The sequence below is a fragment of the Myxocyprinus asiaticus genome, chromosome 24, assembly GCF_019703515.2.
Source record: "Myxocyprinus asiaticus isolate MX2 ecotype Aquarium Trade chromosome 24, UBuf_Myxa_2, whole genome shotgun sequence".
Lineage (NCBI taxonomy): Eukaryota > Metazoa > Chordata > Actinopteri > Cypriniformes > Catostomidae > Myxocyprinus > Myxocyprinus asiaticus.
Window position 1 is genome coordinate 29,725,860 of NC_059367.1, and position 17,167 is coordinate 29,743,026.

Sequence of the window (17,167 nt, forward strand, 5' to 3'; positions counted from 1 at the left end):
TTTTTTTTTACATTTTTGAAAATAAAGAGTTTTAGAGATAAGAATCTCAGCCCTCTTAAGTCTTATCACCTGGTACCATTACTGGATGCTTATGATTTCTGTAATTTATATTCATTTTTCTGTAGCTATGATACCAATGTACTGGACATGTCCAAGAGTTCAGGCATCCCCAAAAAATCCTCAAACAAACACACACACACAAACACTCTCTCTCTCTCTCTCTCTTACCGACAGCCGAGGGTGGTCTGCAGCAGAGTGGTGATGCCCACACAGAAGAAAATAGTACCGATCAGCTGACTGGTGGCCCACTGGTCATAACCCACACACATGGCCTCTGCCAGCAGGAAGGGCACAGCGATAGTTCCACTGAAGCAGGTAAGGTAGTGCTGAGGAGAAAAGGTTAAGAAAGAGAAAAACATTCAATGTCTTTTTAGGGTCCCATCTGAATAAGACTGAGAACATCAAATCCTACTCAAGCTTACTGCTATATTGTACCATATTGCCAACAATATCTGTAGAGTACATGGGCTACTGCTTGTGACATTCTGAATGTTAGCAGTATCAAAACATATTTAACAAAACCTTGAGTCACTATTAGTCATCTCTGATGAAAAGACCAGCATTGCTGGTCACCAGCTTATGTTGTGTTTTGGGTGCTGGTCCCCCAATGTGGAACTCTGGTGTTTGGGCCCCCACCAGACTTTTAAAGCAGCTTAACCAGCTTCATCAGAAAGACCATGCTGTACAACCAGCTTCACCAGCAAGGTTTTGCAGGTTAAAAGCATGGCACTGCTGGTCCACCAGCTTGACCAGCATTAAACCAGAACTAACAAGTATAAACCAGCCTAGACCCGAATGGGATTTGCATGCTGGTTAAGCTGGTCTTTTCAGCAGGGATGGCTGTAAATTCTATAGTCACAGTTGTAAAAGTCCAGAGTCACAACTGTAAAGTCTAGAGTCAACACTGGAAAGTCTTGAGTCATGGCTGTAAAGTCTAGAGCCATAGTGGTAAAAGTCTAATCACATTGGTAAAAGTCAAAGCATAATTGTAAAAGTCTAGAGCTACAGCTAGAAAGTCCAGAGTTATTGCTGTTAAGTCTAGAGTCATAGCTGTAAAAGTCTAGTCATTGCTGTAAAAGTCTAGAGTCACAGTCGTAAAGTCTAGATTCATAGCTGTAAAAGTCTAGTCACAGCTGTAAAAGTCTAGAGTCATAGCTGTAAAAGTTTAGAATCACAGCTGCATAAGTCTAGTCATAGCTGTAAAGACTAGAGTCAACACTGGAAAGACTTGAGTCATGGCTGTAAAGTCTAGAGCCATAGTGGTATAAGTCTAATCACAGCGGTAAAAGCCAAACCATAATTGTAAATGTCGAGAGCTACAGTTAGAAAGTCTAGAGTTATTGCTGTTAAGTCTAGAGTCATAGCTGTAAAAGACTAGTTAATGCTGTAAAAGTCTAGGGTAACAGCTGTAAAGTCTAGAGCCATAGTTGTAGTGGTAGAAAGTCTAGAGTTATTGCTGTTAAGTCTAGAGTCATAGCTGTAAAATTCTAGTCAATGCTGTGTAACAAATTAGCTTAAAAGGGAATTATTTATAATTAATTATAACTGGTTATAATTAATAATAAATATTTAGATTAGATCTTAGAATTAACTGTAGCAGAATCGATATTACAATTACTTGATCTGTCCGTCCAGCGAGCAGACAATATAATTATTTATCAATTCTAGGAAGATTACTTTCCTGGCCAAGGAACAATAGCCCTCCTACTTATACAGTGCTAGCAGTAGTTTAGCATGTAGCAAGGAGCAACATTCAGTGACTTTGAATTGTGAGCAGAACACAGAGACAATCAATTGTGAATATAAGGGATTTAATAAATGAAACTATAACTAACATACAAACAAACTAAGCAAAACATACATATATAGAATGAAGGAAAGTAAGAAAAGGAGAGACAGAGAGCAAAGAAGGCAGTATTTCACGTCAGTTAACCACAACCTAAATGAGAATCATCAGAGGCACAATTCACCTTAAAAGGGGTTCAAACTTAAACACGCATCTAATCAGTTGTAAATGGTTACTTGCATTGGTTTGTTGCTGAATAAGAGTCTTGATGCGGTAGACGAGGTTCTCGACGATTTCTTTAGGAGTGAGTTGAAGAAGTCCACAGGAAATCCACAAAGTTACTTGAAGGTAAACACTGCCAGAAGGTTAAACTCAAGAGAGAGTTTTGGAGTGTGTTGGTCTCAAGAAGAAGAGTTTTGAGCGATGATTAGTCTGCGTTCTGGAGTTTTGATAGTTCATTGCCGCACCCATTTTGTGGGTGGAGTGGCCAATCAGAGGCATGCATTTTGAGCGGGAGAAACATCCTTTGTCTCCGTTTATGGCCCATTCGCATTTTATTGCTGATCTGGACCGCTAGTGCAGCTTTTAATTCAAAACATAGTAAGAATTGTTCGATGCATTTCACGATCACATGGTGTACATTATTGTGTGAGAAATAAAGGGAAGATCATTTTGATACCAAGAAGGTAACCTCCAGACGATATTAAAGCAGAGATACACTCATACACTTGAATATAGGCATTTAACGTCTAACTAATACAAGTAAAGGGTTTTAACTAAGTTAATATGATAGGGGAATATACATACAACACATGCATATAGCAGATACATTTATAACTGCTTACTATGGCCTAAATAGAGAAAATGTCTTTAGGTGTGTGTGTGACGTGTATTGGAATTACTGGAGACAGACAACTGCTCTGGTGCCTGGCACGGGGGGGGGGTCACCCCCCTTTCTGTGGAATGTGTTTGAAGCTTGATGGAGACACTCCAGAGGCGACCTGTTTTAGCATCCTTTTGATAGTGATAAAGACCATCTGCAATTTAGCACCCATATAAATGTAAACGTGGAGGCCAGGTCAGTAATTTATATGCAAATGTCAAAAGGCTAAAAGGTTTTTTTTCAAACAAAGTGTAATTAGCCATCACTGATCTTACACAGACGTTACAGCTGTAAAAGTCTAGAGTCACAGCTATAAAGTCTAGATTCATAGCTGTAAAAGTCTAGTCACAGCTGTAAAGTCTAGTCATAGCGTAAAAGTTTAGAATCACAGCTGTATAAGTCTAGTCATAACTGTAAAGTCTTGAGTCACAGCTGTAAAAGTCTTGAGTCATAGCTGTAAAGTCTAGAGACACAGCTGTAAAGTCTAGAGTCATAGTAGTAAAAGTCTAGTCATAACTGTAAAAGTCTATAGCCACAGCTAGAAAGTCTAGGGTAACAGCTGTAAAGTCTAGACACACAGCAGTAAAGTCTAGAGTCATAGTGGTAAAAGTCCAGCCATAACTGTAAAAGTCTAGAGCCACAGCTAGAAAGTCTAGGGTAACAGCTGTAAAGTCTAGACACACAGCAGTAAAGTCTAGAGCCATAGTGGTACAAGTCTAATCTCAGCAGTAAAAGTCAAACCATAATTGTAAAAGTCTAGTTCCCTATCTGTCACTCACTCGAAGTTGTGTCGATGTAGTGAAACTAGGGGTCACTCTTGGGAGCCCGAGACACCTCTGGTCTTTGATAAAAGGCCAATGAAAATTAGCGAGTGGTATTTGCATGCCACTCCCCCGGACATACTGGTTATAAAAGGAGCTAGTATGCAACCACTCATTCAGATGTTCTCTTCGGAGCCGAATGGTCATGCTCATTGAGCTGAATTCTACCGTTCATTCACCTCTGCTGGATCTGACGGCGCATTTCAGTGGCTTCTCCCTCCTCTGCACTGGTGCTCTGCAGAGAATGCCCCTGGGCGCTTCGGCAGAAAACAAGAGAGTATATTTTCTGAAAGAGCTTTTTTCCTCTAAGAGTATATATTTCTCTAAAAGAGCGGCACACACGGAATGTCTTTTTAAAGATGCCTTTCCGATTGTGTGTTATTCCTGGTTGCGGTCATTATCTCTCAGCTTCGGATGGTCATGATCGCTGTCTTTCATGTCTGGGCATGACCCACACGAAGGCAGCATTTGTGGATGGTTCATGTTCTCATTGCGAGAACATGACCATGGCAACGTTGCGGTCGTGGCTTTCGTAAGAAAGCAAGCCACCCCAGCGGCTCCCCGCCTCAGTCCTTCTACCTACGGGTATAAGGCCAGCGTGGCTAGCACTGGGGGCGATTTGGGGACCCCAATGGGATCGTCTCCGCCGGGTATCCCCCTGCGGACCTCCCATTCCCCAGCACGCTCGTCTGCCCCAATCGGGCTTCCGGATGAGTTCGACGGCTCATCTCATGGCGAGTCTGGCTTCTTGTTTGGAGCCCGCGAAGATGATGAGCTCTCGAGCGCAGCATCAGAGAGCGGGCTTGTCCAGTCGGACGCAGAAGCCTCAACTGGGATTCCCCCTTCGGGGACGATTGCCCAGTCACAGGCCGATACCGAAATGATGGACATGCTTTCCTGGGTGGCCGCGAGCGTCGGGTTAGAGTGGAACCCTCCGCTCTCCCCTGAACCCTCGTGGCTTGATGATTGGTTCCTGGGCTTGCAGAGCCGCTCAAAGCAGCCACGCTCCGCTCCAGTGCCATTCTTCCCGGAAGTGCACGAGGAGCTGACGAAATCGTGGGAGGCACCTTTTACTGCCCGGCCCCGATTCCACAGTTCCCCTGCTCTCACTACCCTCGATAGTGGGGCAGCCAGGGGCTATATGGCGATTCCACGGTGGATAAGGCACTCGTGGTGCACCTATGCCCGCGGAGCGCCGCCACCTGGCGCGGACGCCCTAAGCTCCCGTCCAAGCCCTGTAGGCTCACGTCATCCCTGATGGCTAAAGCCTACAGCGCTGCTGGACAAGCCGCCTCTGCCCTGCACGCCATGGCTCTCCTGCAGATCCACCAAGCCAAGGCGTTGAAAGAACTGCACAAAGGTAGTTCCGTCCCAGATTTGATGCAGGATCTGCGCGAAGGTCACGGCGCGGTCTCTCGGGCAGACGATGGCCACACTAGAGGTCCAGGAGCGCCACCTTTGGCTCAACCTGGTTGAGATGGGCATTTCAGTGGCTTCTCCCTCCTCTGCACTGGTACACTGCAGAGAACGCCCCTGGGCGCTTCGGCAGAATACAAGAGAGTATATTTTCTGAAAGAGCTTTTTTCCTCTAAAAGAGTAAACATTTCTCTAAAAGAGCGGCACACACGGAATGTCTTTTTAAAGACGCGTCTTTTTAAAGATGCCTTTCCGATTGTGTTATTCCTAGTTGCGGTCATTATCTCTCAGCTTCGGATGGTCATGATCGCTGTCTTTCATGTCTGGGCGCGACCCACACGGAGGCAGCGTTTGTGGATGTTTCATGTTCTCATTGCGAGAACATGACCATGGCAATGTTGCGGTCGCAGCTTGCTTTCGTAAGAAACACCACCCCAGCGGCTCCCCGCCTCGGTCCTTCTACCTACGGGTATGAGGCCAGCGCGGCTAGCCAACGCGGCTAGTCTCCTCGCGTCTTCACGAAGGTCGCAGAGGCTGCCCTTGCCCCATTAAGGGAGGTGCGCATTCGCATTCTCAACTATCTCGAAGACTGGCTAATCCTAGCTCACTCTCGAGACATATTGTGCACACACAGGGACCTGGTGCTCTCACACCTCAGCCGACTAGGGCTTTGGGTCAACTGGGAAAAGAGCAAGCTCCTCTCGGTTCAGAGCATCTCTTTTCTCGGATTGGAGTTGGACTCAGTCTCCTTGAAGGCGCGCCTTATGAACGAGTGCGCCCAGTCGGTGCTGGCCTGTTTGAAGGCATTCAAACAGAAAACAACGGTTCCACTGAAACTTTTTCAGAGGCTCCTGGGGAATATGGCATCCTCGGCGGTGGCCACCCTGCTCGGGTTGATGCATATGAGGCCGCTTCAGCACTGGCTCCAGACTTTAGTCCCGAGATAGGCATGCCGCCTTGGGACACATCGCGTGGACATCACGCCGGTCTGTCACCGTCTTTTCAGCCCTTGGACCGACCTCTCATTTCTACGGGCAGGTGTTCCTCTAGAACTGGTCTCCAGGCGCATCGTGGTCACGACAGACGCCTACAAAACGGGCTGGGGCGCTGTTTGCAATGGGCACACAGCCACCGGCCTCTGGACGGGTCTGCGACTGCATTGGCACATCAACTGCCTCGAGTTGTTGGCAATTATGCTCGCCCTGCGGAGGTTCCAGCCGTTGATCCAGGGCAAACACATGTTAGTTCGGACAGACAACACGGCAATGGTAGCATATGTCAACCGCCAAGGCAGTCTGTGCTCTCATTGTATGTCACAACTTGCCCGCCGTCTCCTCCTCTGGAGACAGCAGCACTTCAAGTCGCTGCAAGCCACTTACGTCCCGGGCAACCTCAACACTACAGCGGACACACTGTCACGGCAGGTTACCCTCAGGGGAGAGTGGAGTCTCCACCCTCAGGTTGTCCAGCTGATTTGGAGTCAATTCAGATGGGCACAGGTGGACCTGTTCGTCTCCCAAGAATCCTCCCACTGCCCGCTCTGGTACGCCCTCACCGAGGCTCCCCTCAGCATAGATGCACTGGCACACAGCTGGCCCCCTGGCCTACGCAAATATGCGTTTCCCCCAGTGAGCCTACTTGCACAGACTCTGTGCAAGGTCAGGGAGTATGAGGAGCAGGTCATCCTGGTAGCACCCTACTGGCCCACCCAGACGTGGTTCTCGGACCTCACGCTCCTCGCGACAGCTCCCCCCTGGCGAATTCCCCTGAGGAAGGACCTTCTTTCTCAGGGAGGGGGCACCCTCTGGCACCTGCGACCAGACCTCTGGAATCTCCATGTCTGGCCCCTGGACGGGACGCGGAAGACCTCCGGTGGTAGACACGATCACTCAGGCTAGGGCCCCCTCTACGAGGCGCCTGTATGCCTTTAAGTGGCATCTGTTCACTAAGTGGTGTTCTTCCAGACGGGAAGACCCCCAGAGATGCGCAGTCGGATCAGTGCTTTCCTTCCTGCAGGAGAGGTTGGAAGGGAGGCTGTCCCCTTCCACCTTGAAGGTGTACGTTGCCGCCATAGCAGCACACCACAACGCAGTTGACGGTAAGTCCTTAGGGAAGCACGACCTGATCGTCAGGTTCCTAAGAGGCACCAGGAGGCTGAATCCCTCCAGACTGCGCCTCGTTCCCTCATGAGACCTCTCTGTAGTTCTTCAGGGTCTACAGAGAGCCCCCTTTGAGCCTTTGCAGTCAGCCGAGCTTAAGGCACTCTCCTTGAAGACTGCCCTCCTGACTGAGCTCACTTCCATCAAGAGGGTAGGAGACCTGCTTCTCTGTCAGCGAAACGTGCCTGGATTTTGGTCCGGGTTACTCTCATTTGAACCTGAGACCCCGACCGGGCTATGTGCCCAAGGTTCCCACCAACCCTTTTAGGGACTAGGTGGTGAACCTACAAGCGCTGCCCCAGGAGGAGGCAGACCAATCCCTGTCATTACTGTGTCCGGTGCGCGCTTTACGCATCTATTTGGATCGCACGCAGAGCTTTAGAATCTCTGAGCAGCTTTTTGTCTGCTTTGGTGCACAGCGGAAAGGAAGTGCTGTCTCCAAGCAGAGGATCGCCCACTGGCTCATTGACGCCATAACTATGGCATATCACGCCCAGGACATGCCGCCCCCGGTAGGGCTATGAGCCCATTCTACCAGGGGTTTAGCGGTTTCCTGGGCCCTAGCCAGGGGTGCCTCTCTAACAGACATTTGCAGAGCAGCGGGCTGGGCAACACCCAACACCTTTGCAAGGTTCTACAACCTCCGGGTAGAACCGGTTTCATCCCAGGTAGTGGCATGCAACACAAGCGGATAAGCCCGGGATAGCCGGCCAGGTTTATCGCTTGCACATAGCGCCTTCCACCTCCTTTTGAGCTGAAGATGTGCACCATTAATTCCCAGTAGTGTTCACAAGTTTGTTCCCTGGTTGACTTCCTCCGAGCCCTGTGGCAGTCAAGTTTTCGAAGAGATTCGCTGCCGGCCTAGTACACTTACTAACTAAGAGTCCATGTGGCAGTTCACTGTAAGGTAACCCCATGCGATATATATCTTCCGCTAATTCGTTTCCCTGTTGGCAAACTACATCTTCCTTGGGCAGAGCCCCTCTGCCCCAGTCTCCATGTTTGTAGTAACTCCTCCCCCATTGAGTAGGATCTACCTTGAAGACTCTCCACATGGTTGGAAAGACCATGTGATGTATTCTTCCAATAAATATCCCCCCCTCTCTTGTGGTCTCCGCTGTGTCTTCCCCTTGGGAGGGACACCCCCCGACTAGACCTGGCAGCCCAGTCGGATAATCCCCCTTCTTTTTTAGGGAGTGGAAAAAAGAGAAGGGGAAAAGAGGCCATGACTTGGCCACAGCTGTTAAATCTAGAGTCACAGCTGTAAAGTCTAGAGTCACAGCTGTAAAAGTCTAGTCATAGCTGTAAAGTTTAGAGACAGCTGTAAAGTCTAGAGGCATAGTGGAAAAAGTCTAGTCATAACTGTAAAAGTCTAGAGCCACAGCTAGAAAGTCTAGAGTCACAGCTGTAAAGTCTAGAGTCACAGCTGTAAAGTCTAGAGTCATAGCTGTAAAGTCAAGAGTCATAGTGGTAAAGGTCTACCCATAGCTGTAAATGTCTAGAGTCACTGCTGTGAAGTCTAGAGCCACAGCTAGAAAGTCTAGGGTAACTGCTGTAAAAGTCTAGAGTCATAGCTGTTAAGTCTAGAGTCATAGTGGTAAAAGTCTAGCCATAGCTGTCAAAGTTTAGAGTCACCACTGTGAAGTCTAAAGTCATAGCTGTAAAGTCAAGAGTCATAGTGGTAAAGGTCTACCCATAGCTGTAGAAGTCTAGAGTCATAGCTGTGAAGTCTAGAGTCATAGCTGTAAAGTCTAACATCACAGCTGTAAAGTCTAAAGTCATAGCTGTTAAGTCTAGAGTCATAGTGGTAAAAGTCTAGCCATAGCTGTCAAAGTTTAGAATCACCACTGTGAAGTCTAGAGTCATAGATGTAAAGTCTAAAGTTATAACTGTAAAGTCTAAAGTCATAGCAGTAAAGTCTAAAGTCATAGTAGTAAAGTCTAGTCATAGCTGTAAAAGTCTAGAGACACAGCTGTAAAAGTCTAAAGTTATTGCTGTAAAGTCAAGAGTAATAGCTGTAAAAGTCTAGCCTCAGCTTTAAAGTCTAGAGTCACAGCTGTGAAGTTTTGAGTCACAGCTGTAAAGTCTTGGCTTGTACCTGTAAACCCAGGAACACACACAGGTACCAAGGTGGCGTGTCCTCTATGGTGTATATCATATCCATTCTCGTGGCATCTATGCTGTCTGCACTGTCCTCCGTCTCTGATATGGAGCACTGGAGGAAAGGAAACACAAGACACAAGACACATGGGAGTCAAGCTCTTGGCTGTTCCTATGGTAACCAATCTCTTTTCCAAAGAAACTTGAGTCAGAACAGTAAACTATAAACAGCAACAGTGCATGCACACACATTTTCACACAAACAAAACTGCTGGATTCAGAACTACATCAACATGAAATCAGTGCCTCTAAATGAAATTACATTGAAAATGAACTGAAGCTATTTAGGTTGGTAAAATCAAATCTAATGTTCACAACTGACAAATGATTTTAATATAACAGTGATCCCAACTATCTGTTGTAATGAGAAAATTCCACAGTTATTAAAAGCTTAAACAGTACAATGATTGGTTTATGTAAAAACATGAGGTTATCTCTCGAAAGTACTGACAAAGGCAAACATTTTGTCTAAACCATTCAAAGTCACTGTGAAAAAGCCTTGTGTGTGTGTGTGTGTGTGTGTGTGTGTGTGTGTGTGTGTGTGTAATGTGAGTGTGTGTTCAATTGTAGTGTAAAATTCTTGCCTCCTTCTTTGAAAATTTTATTCTGAGATGCAGCAAGATAAGCCTCAGATGGTCCCTTAACTACAGTAATCTTTGTTGTACAGACAATGTTCTAAGTCTTCCATTGTCTTCCAGATAATGCAAGTCTGGATTACCAGTCCAGTAACTCACATGACTGACAGATATTAGTGGAAAGCTAGAATCGGAGATGGAAAGACAGAGAGAGAGAGAGAGAGAGAGAGAGAGAGAGAGAGAGAGAGAGAGAAAATGAATGTATTGCATCAGCATTGTAGTGTTTGAAGAAAACACAGGAAATTCCATTGCTTGCTGTGACCTCAAGGAGAGTTATGGAGAAAAAGTGCAGAGTCATAATGACGGAGCTATTAAAGAACAGGGCTTAACCCTTAGATGGGTTTTGTATCCTGTGAACAACAGACATTTGAGAGGCTGGGGGAGGTACAGTGAGTAAGCAGGATGAATTTCTGAGAGATATATTGAAAAGGGGGTCACTGCAAATACTCAGGTCAAGAGACTTTGTATAAAAATGGCATAAATGGGTATAAACAGGGTCTGAGTGGGGTATGTGAGCTACCATTAAAAACTCACCTTGTCCTCTGTCTGGCTGTCTTTGGCATAAATGCCCATGAGCTCTGTGTCCTCTGTGTCTTGATCTCCAGGGGTCTGGACAACACCTTTAACAACCTGTCAAACACAGACACATATAAGCAAACGGTCCACATTTACCAAGAAATAAAACAAATGCAATTGAAACTGCTTACATATAGTGTTGTTGCTATCAAATAACAAAACTATACAAGTGGATGTGGGCATTTGGGCACTTGGGTGGTTATGCTTACAGGAGCTTTGCTTTATTTCTCTTTGCCAAACTCAAATGCCAGGGGTTCAGTGACAAGTGCATAGTTTTACCTTTCGACCTCATGAGTCATGACATTAGACCCCCATGCTGGCGAGACTTATCAATCCACTGAACTCCATCAGGATATTTATTCAAATTTCAGGGTAAGGGCCAGGTAGATAAGGTATCACACTTTGAATTTAAAGGGTTAGTTCACCCAAAAAAAGAAAATTCTCTCATCATTTACTCACCCTCATGCCATCTAAGATGTGTATGACTTTCTTTCTTCTGCAGAACACAAACGAAGATCTTTAGAAGAATATCTCAGCTCTGTAGGTCCATACAATGTAAGTGAATGGTGACCATAATTTGAAGCGCCAAAAAGCATTTAATGGCAGCATAAAAGTAATCCATCAGACTCCAGTGGTTTAATCAATGTCTTCTGAAGAGATCCAGTTGGTTTTGGGTGAGAACAGAACAAAATATAACTAATTTTTTCACTATAAATCTTGACAGCAGTCTTCTTTGTGATCATGATTTCAAGCTTGATTACACATCCTATAGAGCCATTTTTATTTACTTTTATTTTTATTCTATTTTTTATTATCTCTGTCTTGTTGTTGTATTGTGTGTAAACTGGAAGCTTCTGTCACCAAGACAAATTCCTTGTATGTGTAAGCATACTTGGCAATAAAGCTCATTCTGATTCTCATTCTGATTCATCTAGCGCTCTGCGCATGCGTCAAGCACTAGGAAGTGTAAATGAGCTTAACATCATAATCTTGCCTAGAGACTGCAACGGCAATATGTACAGTGAAAAAAGAGTTATATTTTGGTCTGTTCTCACCCAAAACCAACTGGACATTATACTGACTCTCTCTCATTTTTGGAGCTTCAAAGGGCTGATCACCATTCACTTGCATTGTATGCACATATGGAGCTGAGATATTCTTCTAAAAATCTTCCTTTGTGTTCAGCAGAAGAAAGAAAGTCATACACATCTGGGATGGTATGAGGGTGAGTAAATTATAAATTTTTGGGTGAACTGTCCCTTTAAGGTTATTTACTAATGGAGTTTTTGTTGTTTCTCATGACATCATACAAGTCAGAAGATTCATATGGTCCTTTAAACAAGACCAAACAGTCATTATATGACTCAGCAAGCATTTACAGGATAAAAGTGTCTACATTAAAGATGAAGTGTGTAATTTGTGTGGCTCTAACAGCACCAAACAGAATTGAAAAAATAATGTTGTTTAAACAAACAGGTAGTGTGGAAAATAAATTTGTATTAATCCTCATTATGCTTCGTTTCTTTTCTTTTATTTCTTATTAACTGTAAATTGCTTTCTGTAAATGAACCAAACATGTTCAAATGCTTAGATAAATAGTTTCTCTTTGTGTAGCTAAGTCAACTGAAGTTTCTTTGTATGGCCATCTCTGCCAAGGTCAGAGAGGGAAAGAGAGGCAGAGAACTGTGTCTTATCAGAGGACATAGCTGAAGAGTGAAAAACATCTTATTATTATGGAATGTGCTGAGGAAGACTAGTGTGGATGAAGAAAAGAGCATTTCAGGACAGAAACCTGTCCTTGTAAGGTGAAGAGAGATAGGAGGTTCTATGGTAATCACTTTTTATACTTAGCCAATCATTTAGTTGATTCTTTGTCTTCTGAAAAATGAATATGCATGATCGTGTTGAATAAATACTCTGTATTTTAGAACTACCCTTTGTAGCTCTCTGAGGCATACTTGGTAGTAGGAGAGGCTACATGGGCTCGTGAATAAAGATTTTCTTTGCTTAAGCTTTACCACTGGAGTGGCCTGATTCATTTTACAGGTGAATTTCCACCACATTCTTGACGTCCCTGGGTGGGCTCCAACATCTCAGCAGAGTGACTGACTGACGACAACTAGACCAAATTTGAAGAGATCTGTGAAAAATTGGACGAGTGGATTTCTTGGAAAACGAGACACCTAGCTACAGCAGTTGCTCATGCTGAGTGACGGAGCCATCGACCTGGTGAGTTGATTTTATATATTTGGCTACTTCGTAAATTAAGCATAAGAAAAGGAGTCAACTCTTAAGTGACCGGGTTCACAGTTGCATAAAGCTTTACAGAGATAGTTCTGATCAGAAGGGAGTCCCAGGGGGATTCCTGGTGAACTAGAGAATTCACAGTTGCATAAAGCTTTAAAGTCCGTGACTGTACTAGGATAATTTCTAGTATGTAGCTCGCAGCCTTCTTAGTAGACGTAAGAAGGCACTCAGAAGAGCTCTACAGAAAATTGTAAAAAAATATAAAAACATTTTTTATTAAAAATCTAAAAAAAAATTGGTTCCTCAAAGAGCAAAGAGAACACAGGACCTTCAAGAGAAATGGAAAATGCGTATGGAGAAATAGATTTAAAAAAAAAAAAAACAAGTAAAGCTATGGCATAAATGGACAAAGGGCAAACTCCCACAAAATGGCACTTTAAGTGTTACAAAGTTTGAAAAGTGTAGGTGTTTATCACAGAGCAGGAATACGAGAGGTAGAATAGACTGGAATGAATTCACAAAGTGGGAAAATGAGGCTAAGAAAAGACTTTTAGGTGAAAACAGACGGTCAATATTATAAGGGACAAAAGAAAGATGATTTTGATGCTGCTGTGAGTCTGTCTTTGTCTCCAGGGGCTCCTCCTCCTCCCTTTAATCCTCGTTCACCATTCGTGCCAGCCTCCGAGAGCCAACCCTCGTCAGCTGACGTCACTGGGGCTTCATCCTCAGCGACCATGAAAAAAGAAACAGTCTCTTCTCAAACCAGATCTAGAGAGCCTAGAGGTCACAGTACAGAAAGGAGAGACCCAGTAAAGACCATTATGCCTCCAAATCCAAATCAAGAAAAATGAAGATGGAGGAAGATCATGATGATGAGTCCAGTGACGACTTTTTCAAACCTGATGAAGCAAAGATACAAATGCCATTGGTCCAGTTTCCGAACCCATGGGCGGGGCAGGACGGTAAGCCAGCAACAATGTATGTGTACCGTCCACTTGAGCTGTCTGAATTGGACTCCATGGTTAAGGATATTACAAGCCCAAAAACCAACATCGAACAATGTATTTAGAGACCCTAGATGACATGGTCAAATTCACCAACCCGGAATCGACTAAAGTGATGGCTCGTGTTTTCAGACTGAAATGATAATGTCTACGTAATGATCCAAGGATAGTAGTCCAGGCTGTCAAGTATCACTCTGGACTGAATGACAAAGGTGACAGGTCTCAGTACGCCAGACAAGTTATAGCAAAAAGACTAGACAAAAAGATCGCTGACATGACAAAAAGCAGTTGCAGAGTATGGCAGAACAAGAATCTACAGGAGTTTATTTACCATGCCAAACACGCTGAACGCATCCTATGTGACAAACAGTCTAAGACTCAGAATTCACTTCAGATGGCACAGCTGAACTATTGTCAAGGGGGACAGTTTAACGGCTGGGGGAACACGTTGGACATGGAGGACAGGGACGAGGACGAGGCGGAGGCCGAGGTAGAGGTTAAGGGCACCCTAGGCGCATGTTTTAACTGCAGCCAATATGGCCTTTTAGCTAAAGGTTGTCCACAGAACAATGAAGCTGATGATAATCAAGCGGTTCAGGAAAATAATCTCCCAAGATTCTCAGTGAATAATCCAAAAAAAAAAAAAAAAAGGATGAGGAGGGAGAGTGGACTAGTAAACAATGTGAAAATGAAAGTCAATGTATACTTCAAGCCCCAAAATTGACCCATGACTTGAAAAATGACCCATACATTGAGCTTTCTGTTTGTGGTAAAAAATATTATGTTTCTTGTCGATAATGGTGCCACCTGTTCATTGTTGTCAAAGGGCTCTTTGCCTCTTAAACCCAGCTCAGATTCGATTATAACCATAGGCACCTCTGGTCTTCACATCCACTTGTATATGGAATATTTTTCTGAACCAATATCTGCAAAATTGGGAAATAAGTCACTCAAACACAGGTTCCTCCTGTCAGAGCACTGTCCAGTAAATCGAATGGGAAGAGATCTTTTAGGATGACTGAATATTCAAGTTGATTGCTCGGACCACAGCTTGCAAATTACAAGCCCTGAAATTGGCCTTTACTCGTAACAGACCATTTCCAGCTGTTTTTATTTGTGGAATATAACTGAACCCCATGTTCATCAACAACTGTATGCAACATTGGATTTAACTGATTGGGAGTTACCAGAATTCTTGCATTGTAGCAGTCTATTCTCCCAAACGGGCTCAGACCTGTCCTATGAAAAATATTGGTTCCCTGGGCCTATCAGTGAATGTTTGATTTTAGGTTACATACATAGGTATTGCTGTACAGCTTTCAAATTTGAACACTTTTTCAAGGAAGTCACACCCATATTTCTCTGGCAAAAAGGGAGGAGAATGGAAAAACATGGGAAATTTTAGCATGTACAGATTGGAAAAAAAAAGAGGTGAAATTTATTTTTCACCCTCACTTCAAGTTACTCATATTCCAAATTTTATGATTGCTACCGTTGTTTGTTCCAGACAAGAGAAAAATTATGATAGTTCAGAAATAACAGACAGTTCTAACGATGTACTTTCGTTTTTGTACAACATACCCCAAAGTCTGGGCTAAAGACTCATATGATATCGGGTGCATGAAAAACACACAACCCTGTGCAGGTGGTTCCAAAATCCAACCATAGACCATTTAGAGCTCAATACTCACTTTCTAAAGAAGTTGAATTAAGTTCTGACAGAGATCATTGATTCTCTTTTGGACAAAGGCGCCATTCTTTGTGTACACATTCCCCAGTCTCTTGTCCTCTTTTGGCAGTAAAGAAAAACAATGGCAAATACAGAATGGTCCAGGATTTACGCTTGGTAAACAAAGCCACGTTCCCCTCAGCCCCAATTGTACGCAATCCTGCGACCATTCTTTCTACAGTTCCGCCAGACTCGGTACATCCGGACAGTCATTACTGGTTTTCGTTGTGCTTTAAAAATAAAAGATATAAGTGGAACGCCATGCCACAGGGGTATACCGACACTCCATCATTTTTTACAGCTCAATTGCTGCACAATCTTGAAACTTTCAAAACTCCAGCTGGAAGAGCACTTTTGATTTATGTCAACAATTTGCTTTTGGCAAGACCTAGTGAAGACGCCTGCTTGCAGGACACAAAGACTTTGCTACTCTTTTTAGCTGAAAATGGCCATAAGTGTACACGTGATAAATTGCAATTGGTACGAACATCAGTACTTTATCAGGGTCATATTATTTCTCATGACGGCCATCAAATCGATCCATCCCATGTTTGTGTTATCTCCTCATTACCTAAACCGAGAACAAAGAAACAAGTCATGTCCTTTTTAGGCATGATGAATTACTGTCGAGCTTGGATACTTGATTAAGCTGAATTGTCACAACCACTTTCTGATTTGGCTCATATGCATTCACTACAAATGCATGATTTAGTTTCATGGACACCAGAAGCCGATTCTGCCTTTGAAAGGCTCAAAATTGCTCCTCCCTGTTTAGCAAATCCTGACTATAGTAAACCTTTCAGATTGTACATACACGAGAACAATGTGTTCATGTCTGCTGTATTAACACAATCGCATGGTGAAAAATGGAAGCCTTTAGCTTACTTTTCTAAACGTTTAGAAACGGTTATTTGTGGCCACCCACCGTGCGTTCGTTCCCATGAAGCCACCACAGAGGCTGTGTTAGCCTACACAGATTTGGTTGCCATGCATCTGTTGGAAGTTTATGTCCCACATGATGTGCATTAAATTATTACTTCGGCATGCACTATGCATTTGTCTAATGCTAGACTCTTAAAATATCAGAACATTCTTTTCTCTTTGCAAAATGTCATTATACATGGTTGCAACACTCTAAATCCGGCTACATCCTTACCATCTGCAGATAACGGCAGTCCCCATGTAGTGACTGAAGGCAGGAAAAGTATTAGGAGAATAATACAGATGCCCTGCAGCCACACCGGAAATTCCTCAAAGCCATAAAACTAAGAGGTGCCAAAATTGCACCCTAAAGTCTGGCATGGACAAGCTAAATTAGATGAACCACATCGGGCCAATGAAGTGAACAAAGGAGACTTGTCCAAGATCACACTCCCATAGGGGAGTCCCCTCTTGGGAGACTAAAGCTCCCTTTAGGTTGTTGATTTGAGATAATTAACAATGCCAAACGGCTGGTCAAGGAGACTAACCATTCTGCTAAATCAGTAAAAAAGCATGATTTAAAAAAAAGGGCCACAGGTCAGAGGACTCAGAATGACCTTCTGAACTTCCACACAGTGCTAAAGAAGGCTTCCTTGTGTGACCCTTGTGTCTGCATGATTCTAAGACATCTCATCTTAATCCAGGAACATTTCACACAACGTCACAGTACTTCGCTGAGTTAATCCTATAAAATGCACAGATTCTACATG

The 17,167-nt window shown here is 44.0% G+C and overlaps 1 protein-coding gene across 2 annotated transcripts in view; it reads right to left on the reverse strand.

Annotated features, from left to right (window-relative positions):
* LOC127414766 (solute carrier family 23 member 2-like) overlaps positions 1-17,167 on the reverse strand; it is a 95,463-nt gene that overhangs the window by 37,412 nt on the left and 40,884 nt on the right. For both annotated transcript variants that reach the window (XM_051653033.1, XM_051653032.1), the window contains 3 exons: positions 10,455-10,550; positions 9,224-9,340; positions 229-386 (listed from right to left, as the gene is read on the reverse strand). In XM_051653033.1, coding sequence (XP_051508993.1) covers positions 229-386; positions 9,224-9,340; positions 10,455-10,550 — 371 coding nt within the window. The remainder of the gene's footprint in view (positions 1-228; positions 387-9,223; positions 9,341-10,454; positions 10,551-17,167) is intronic.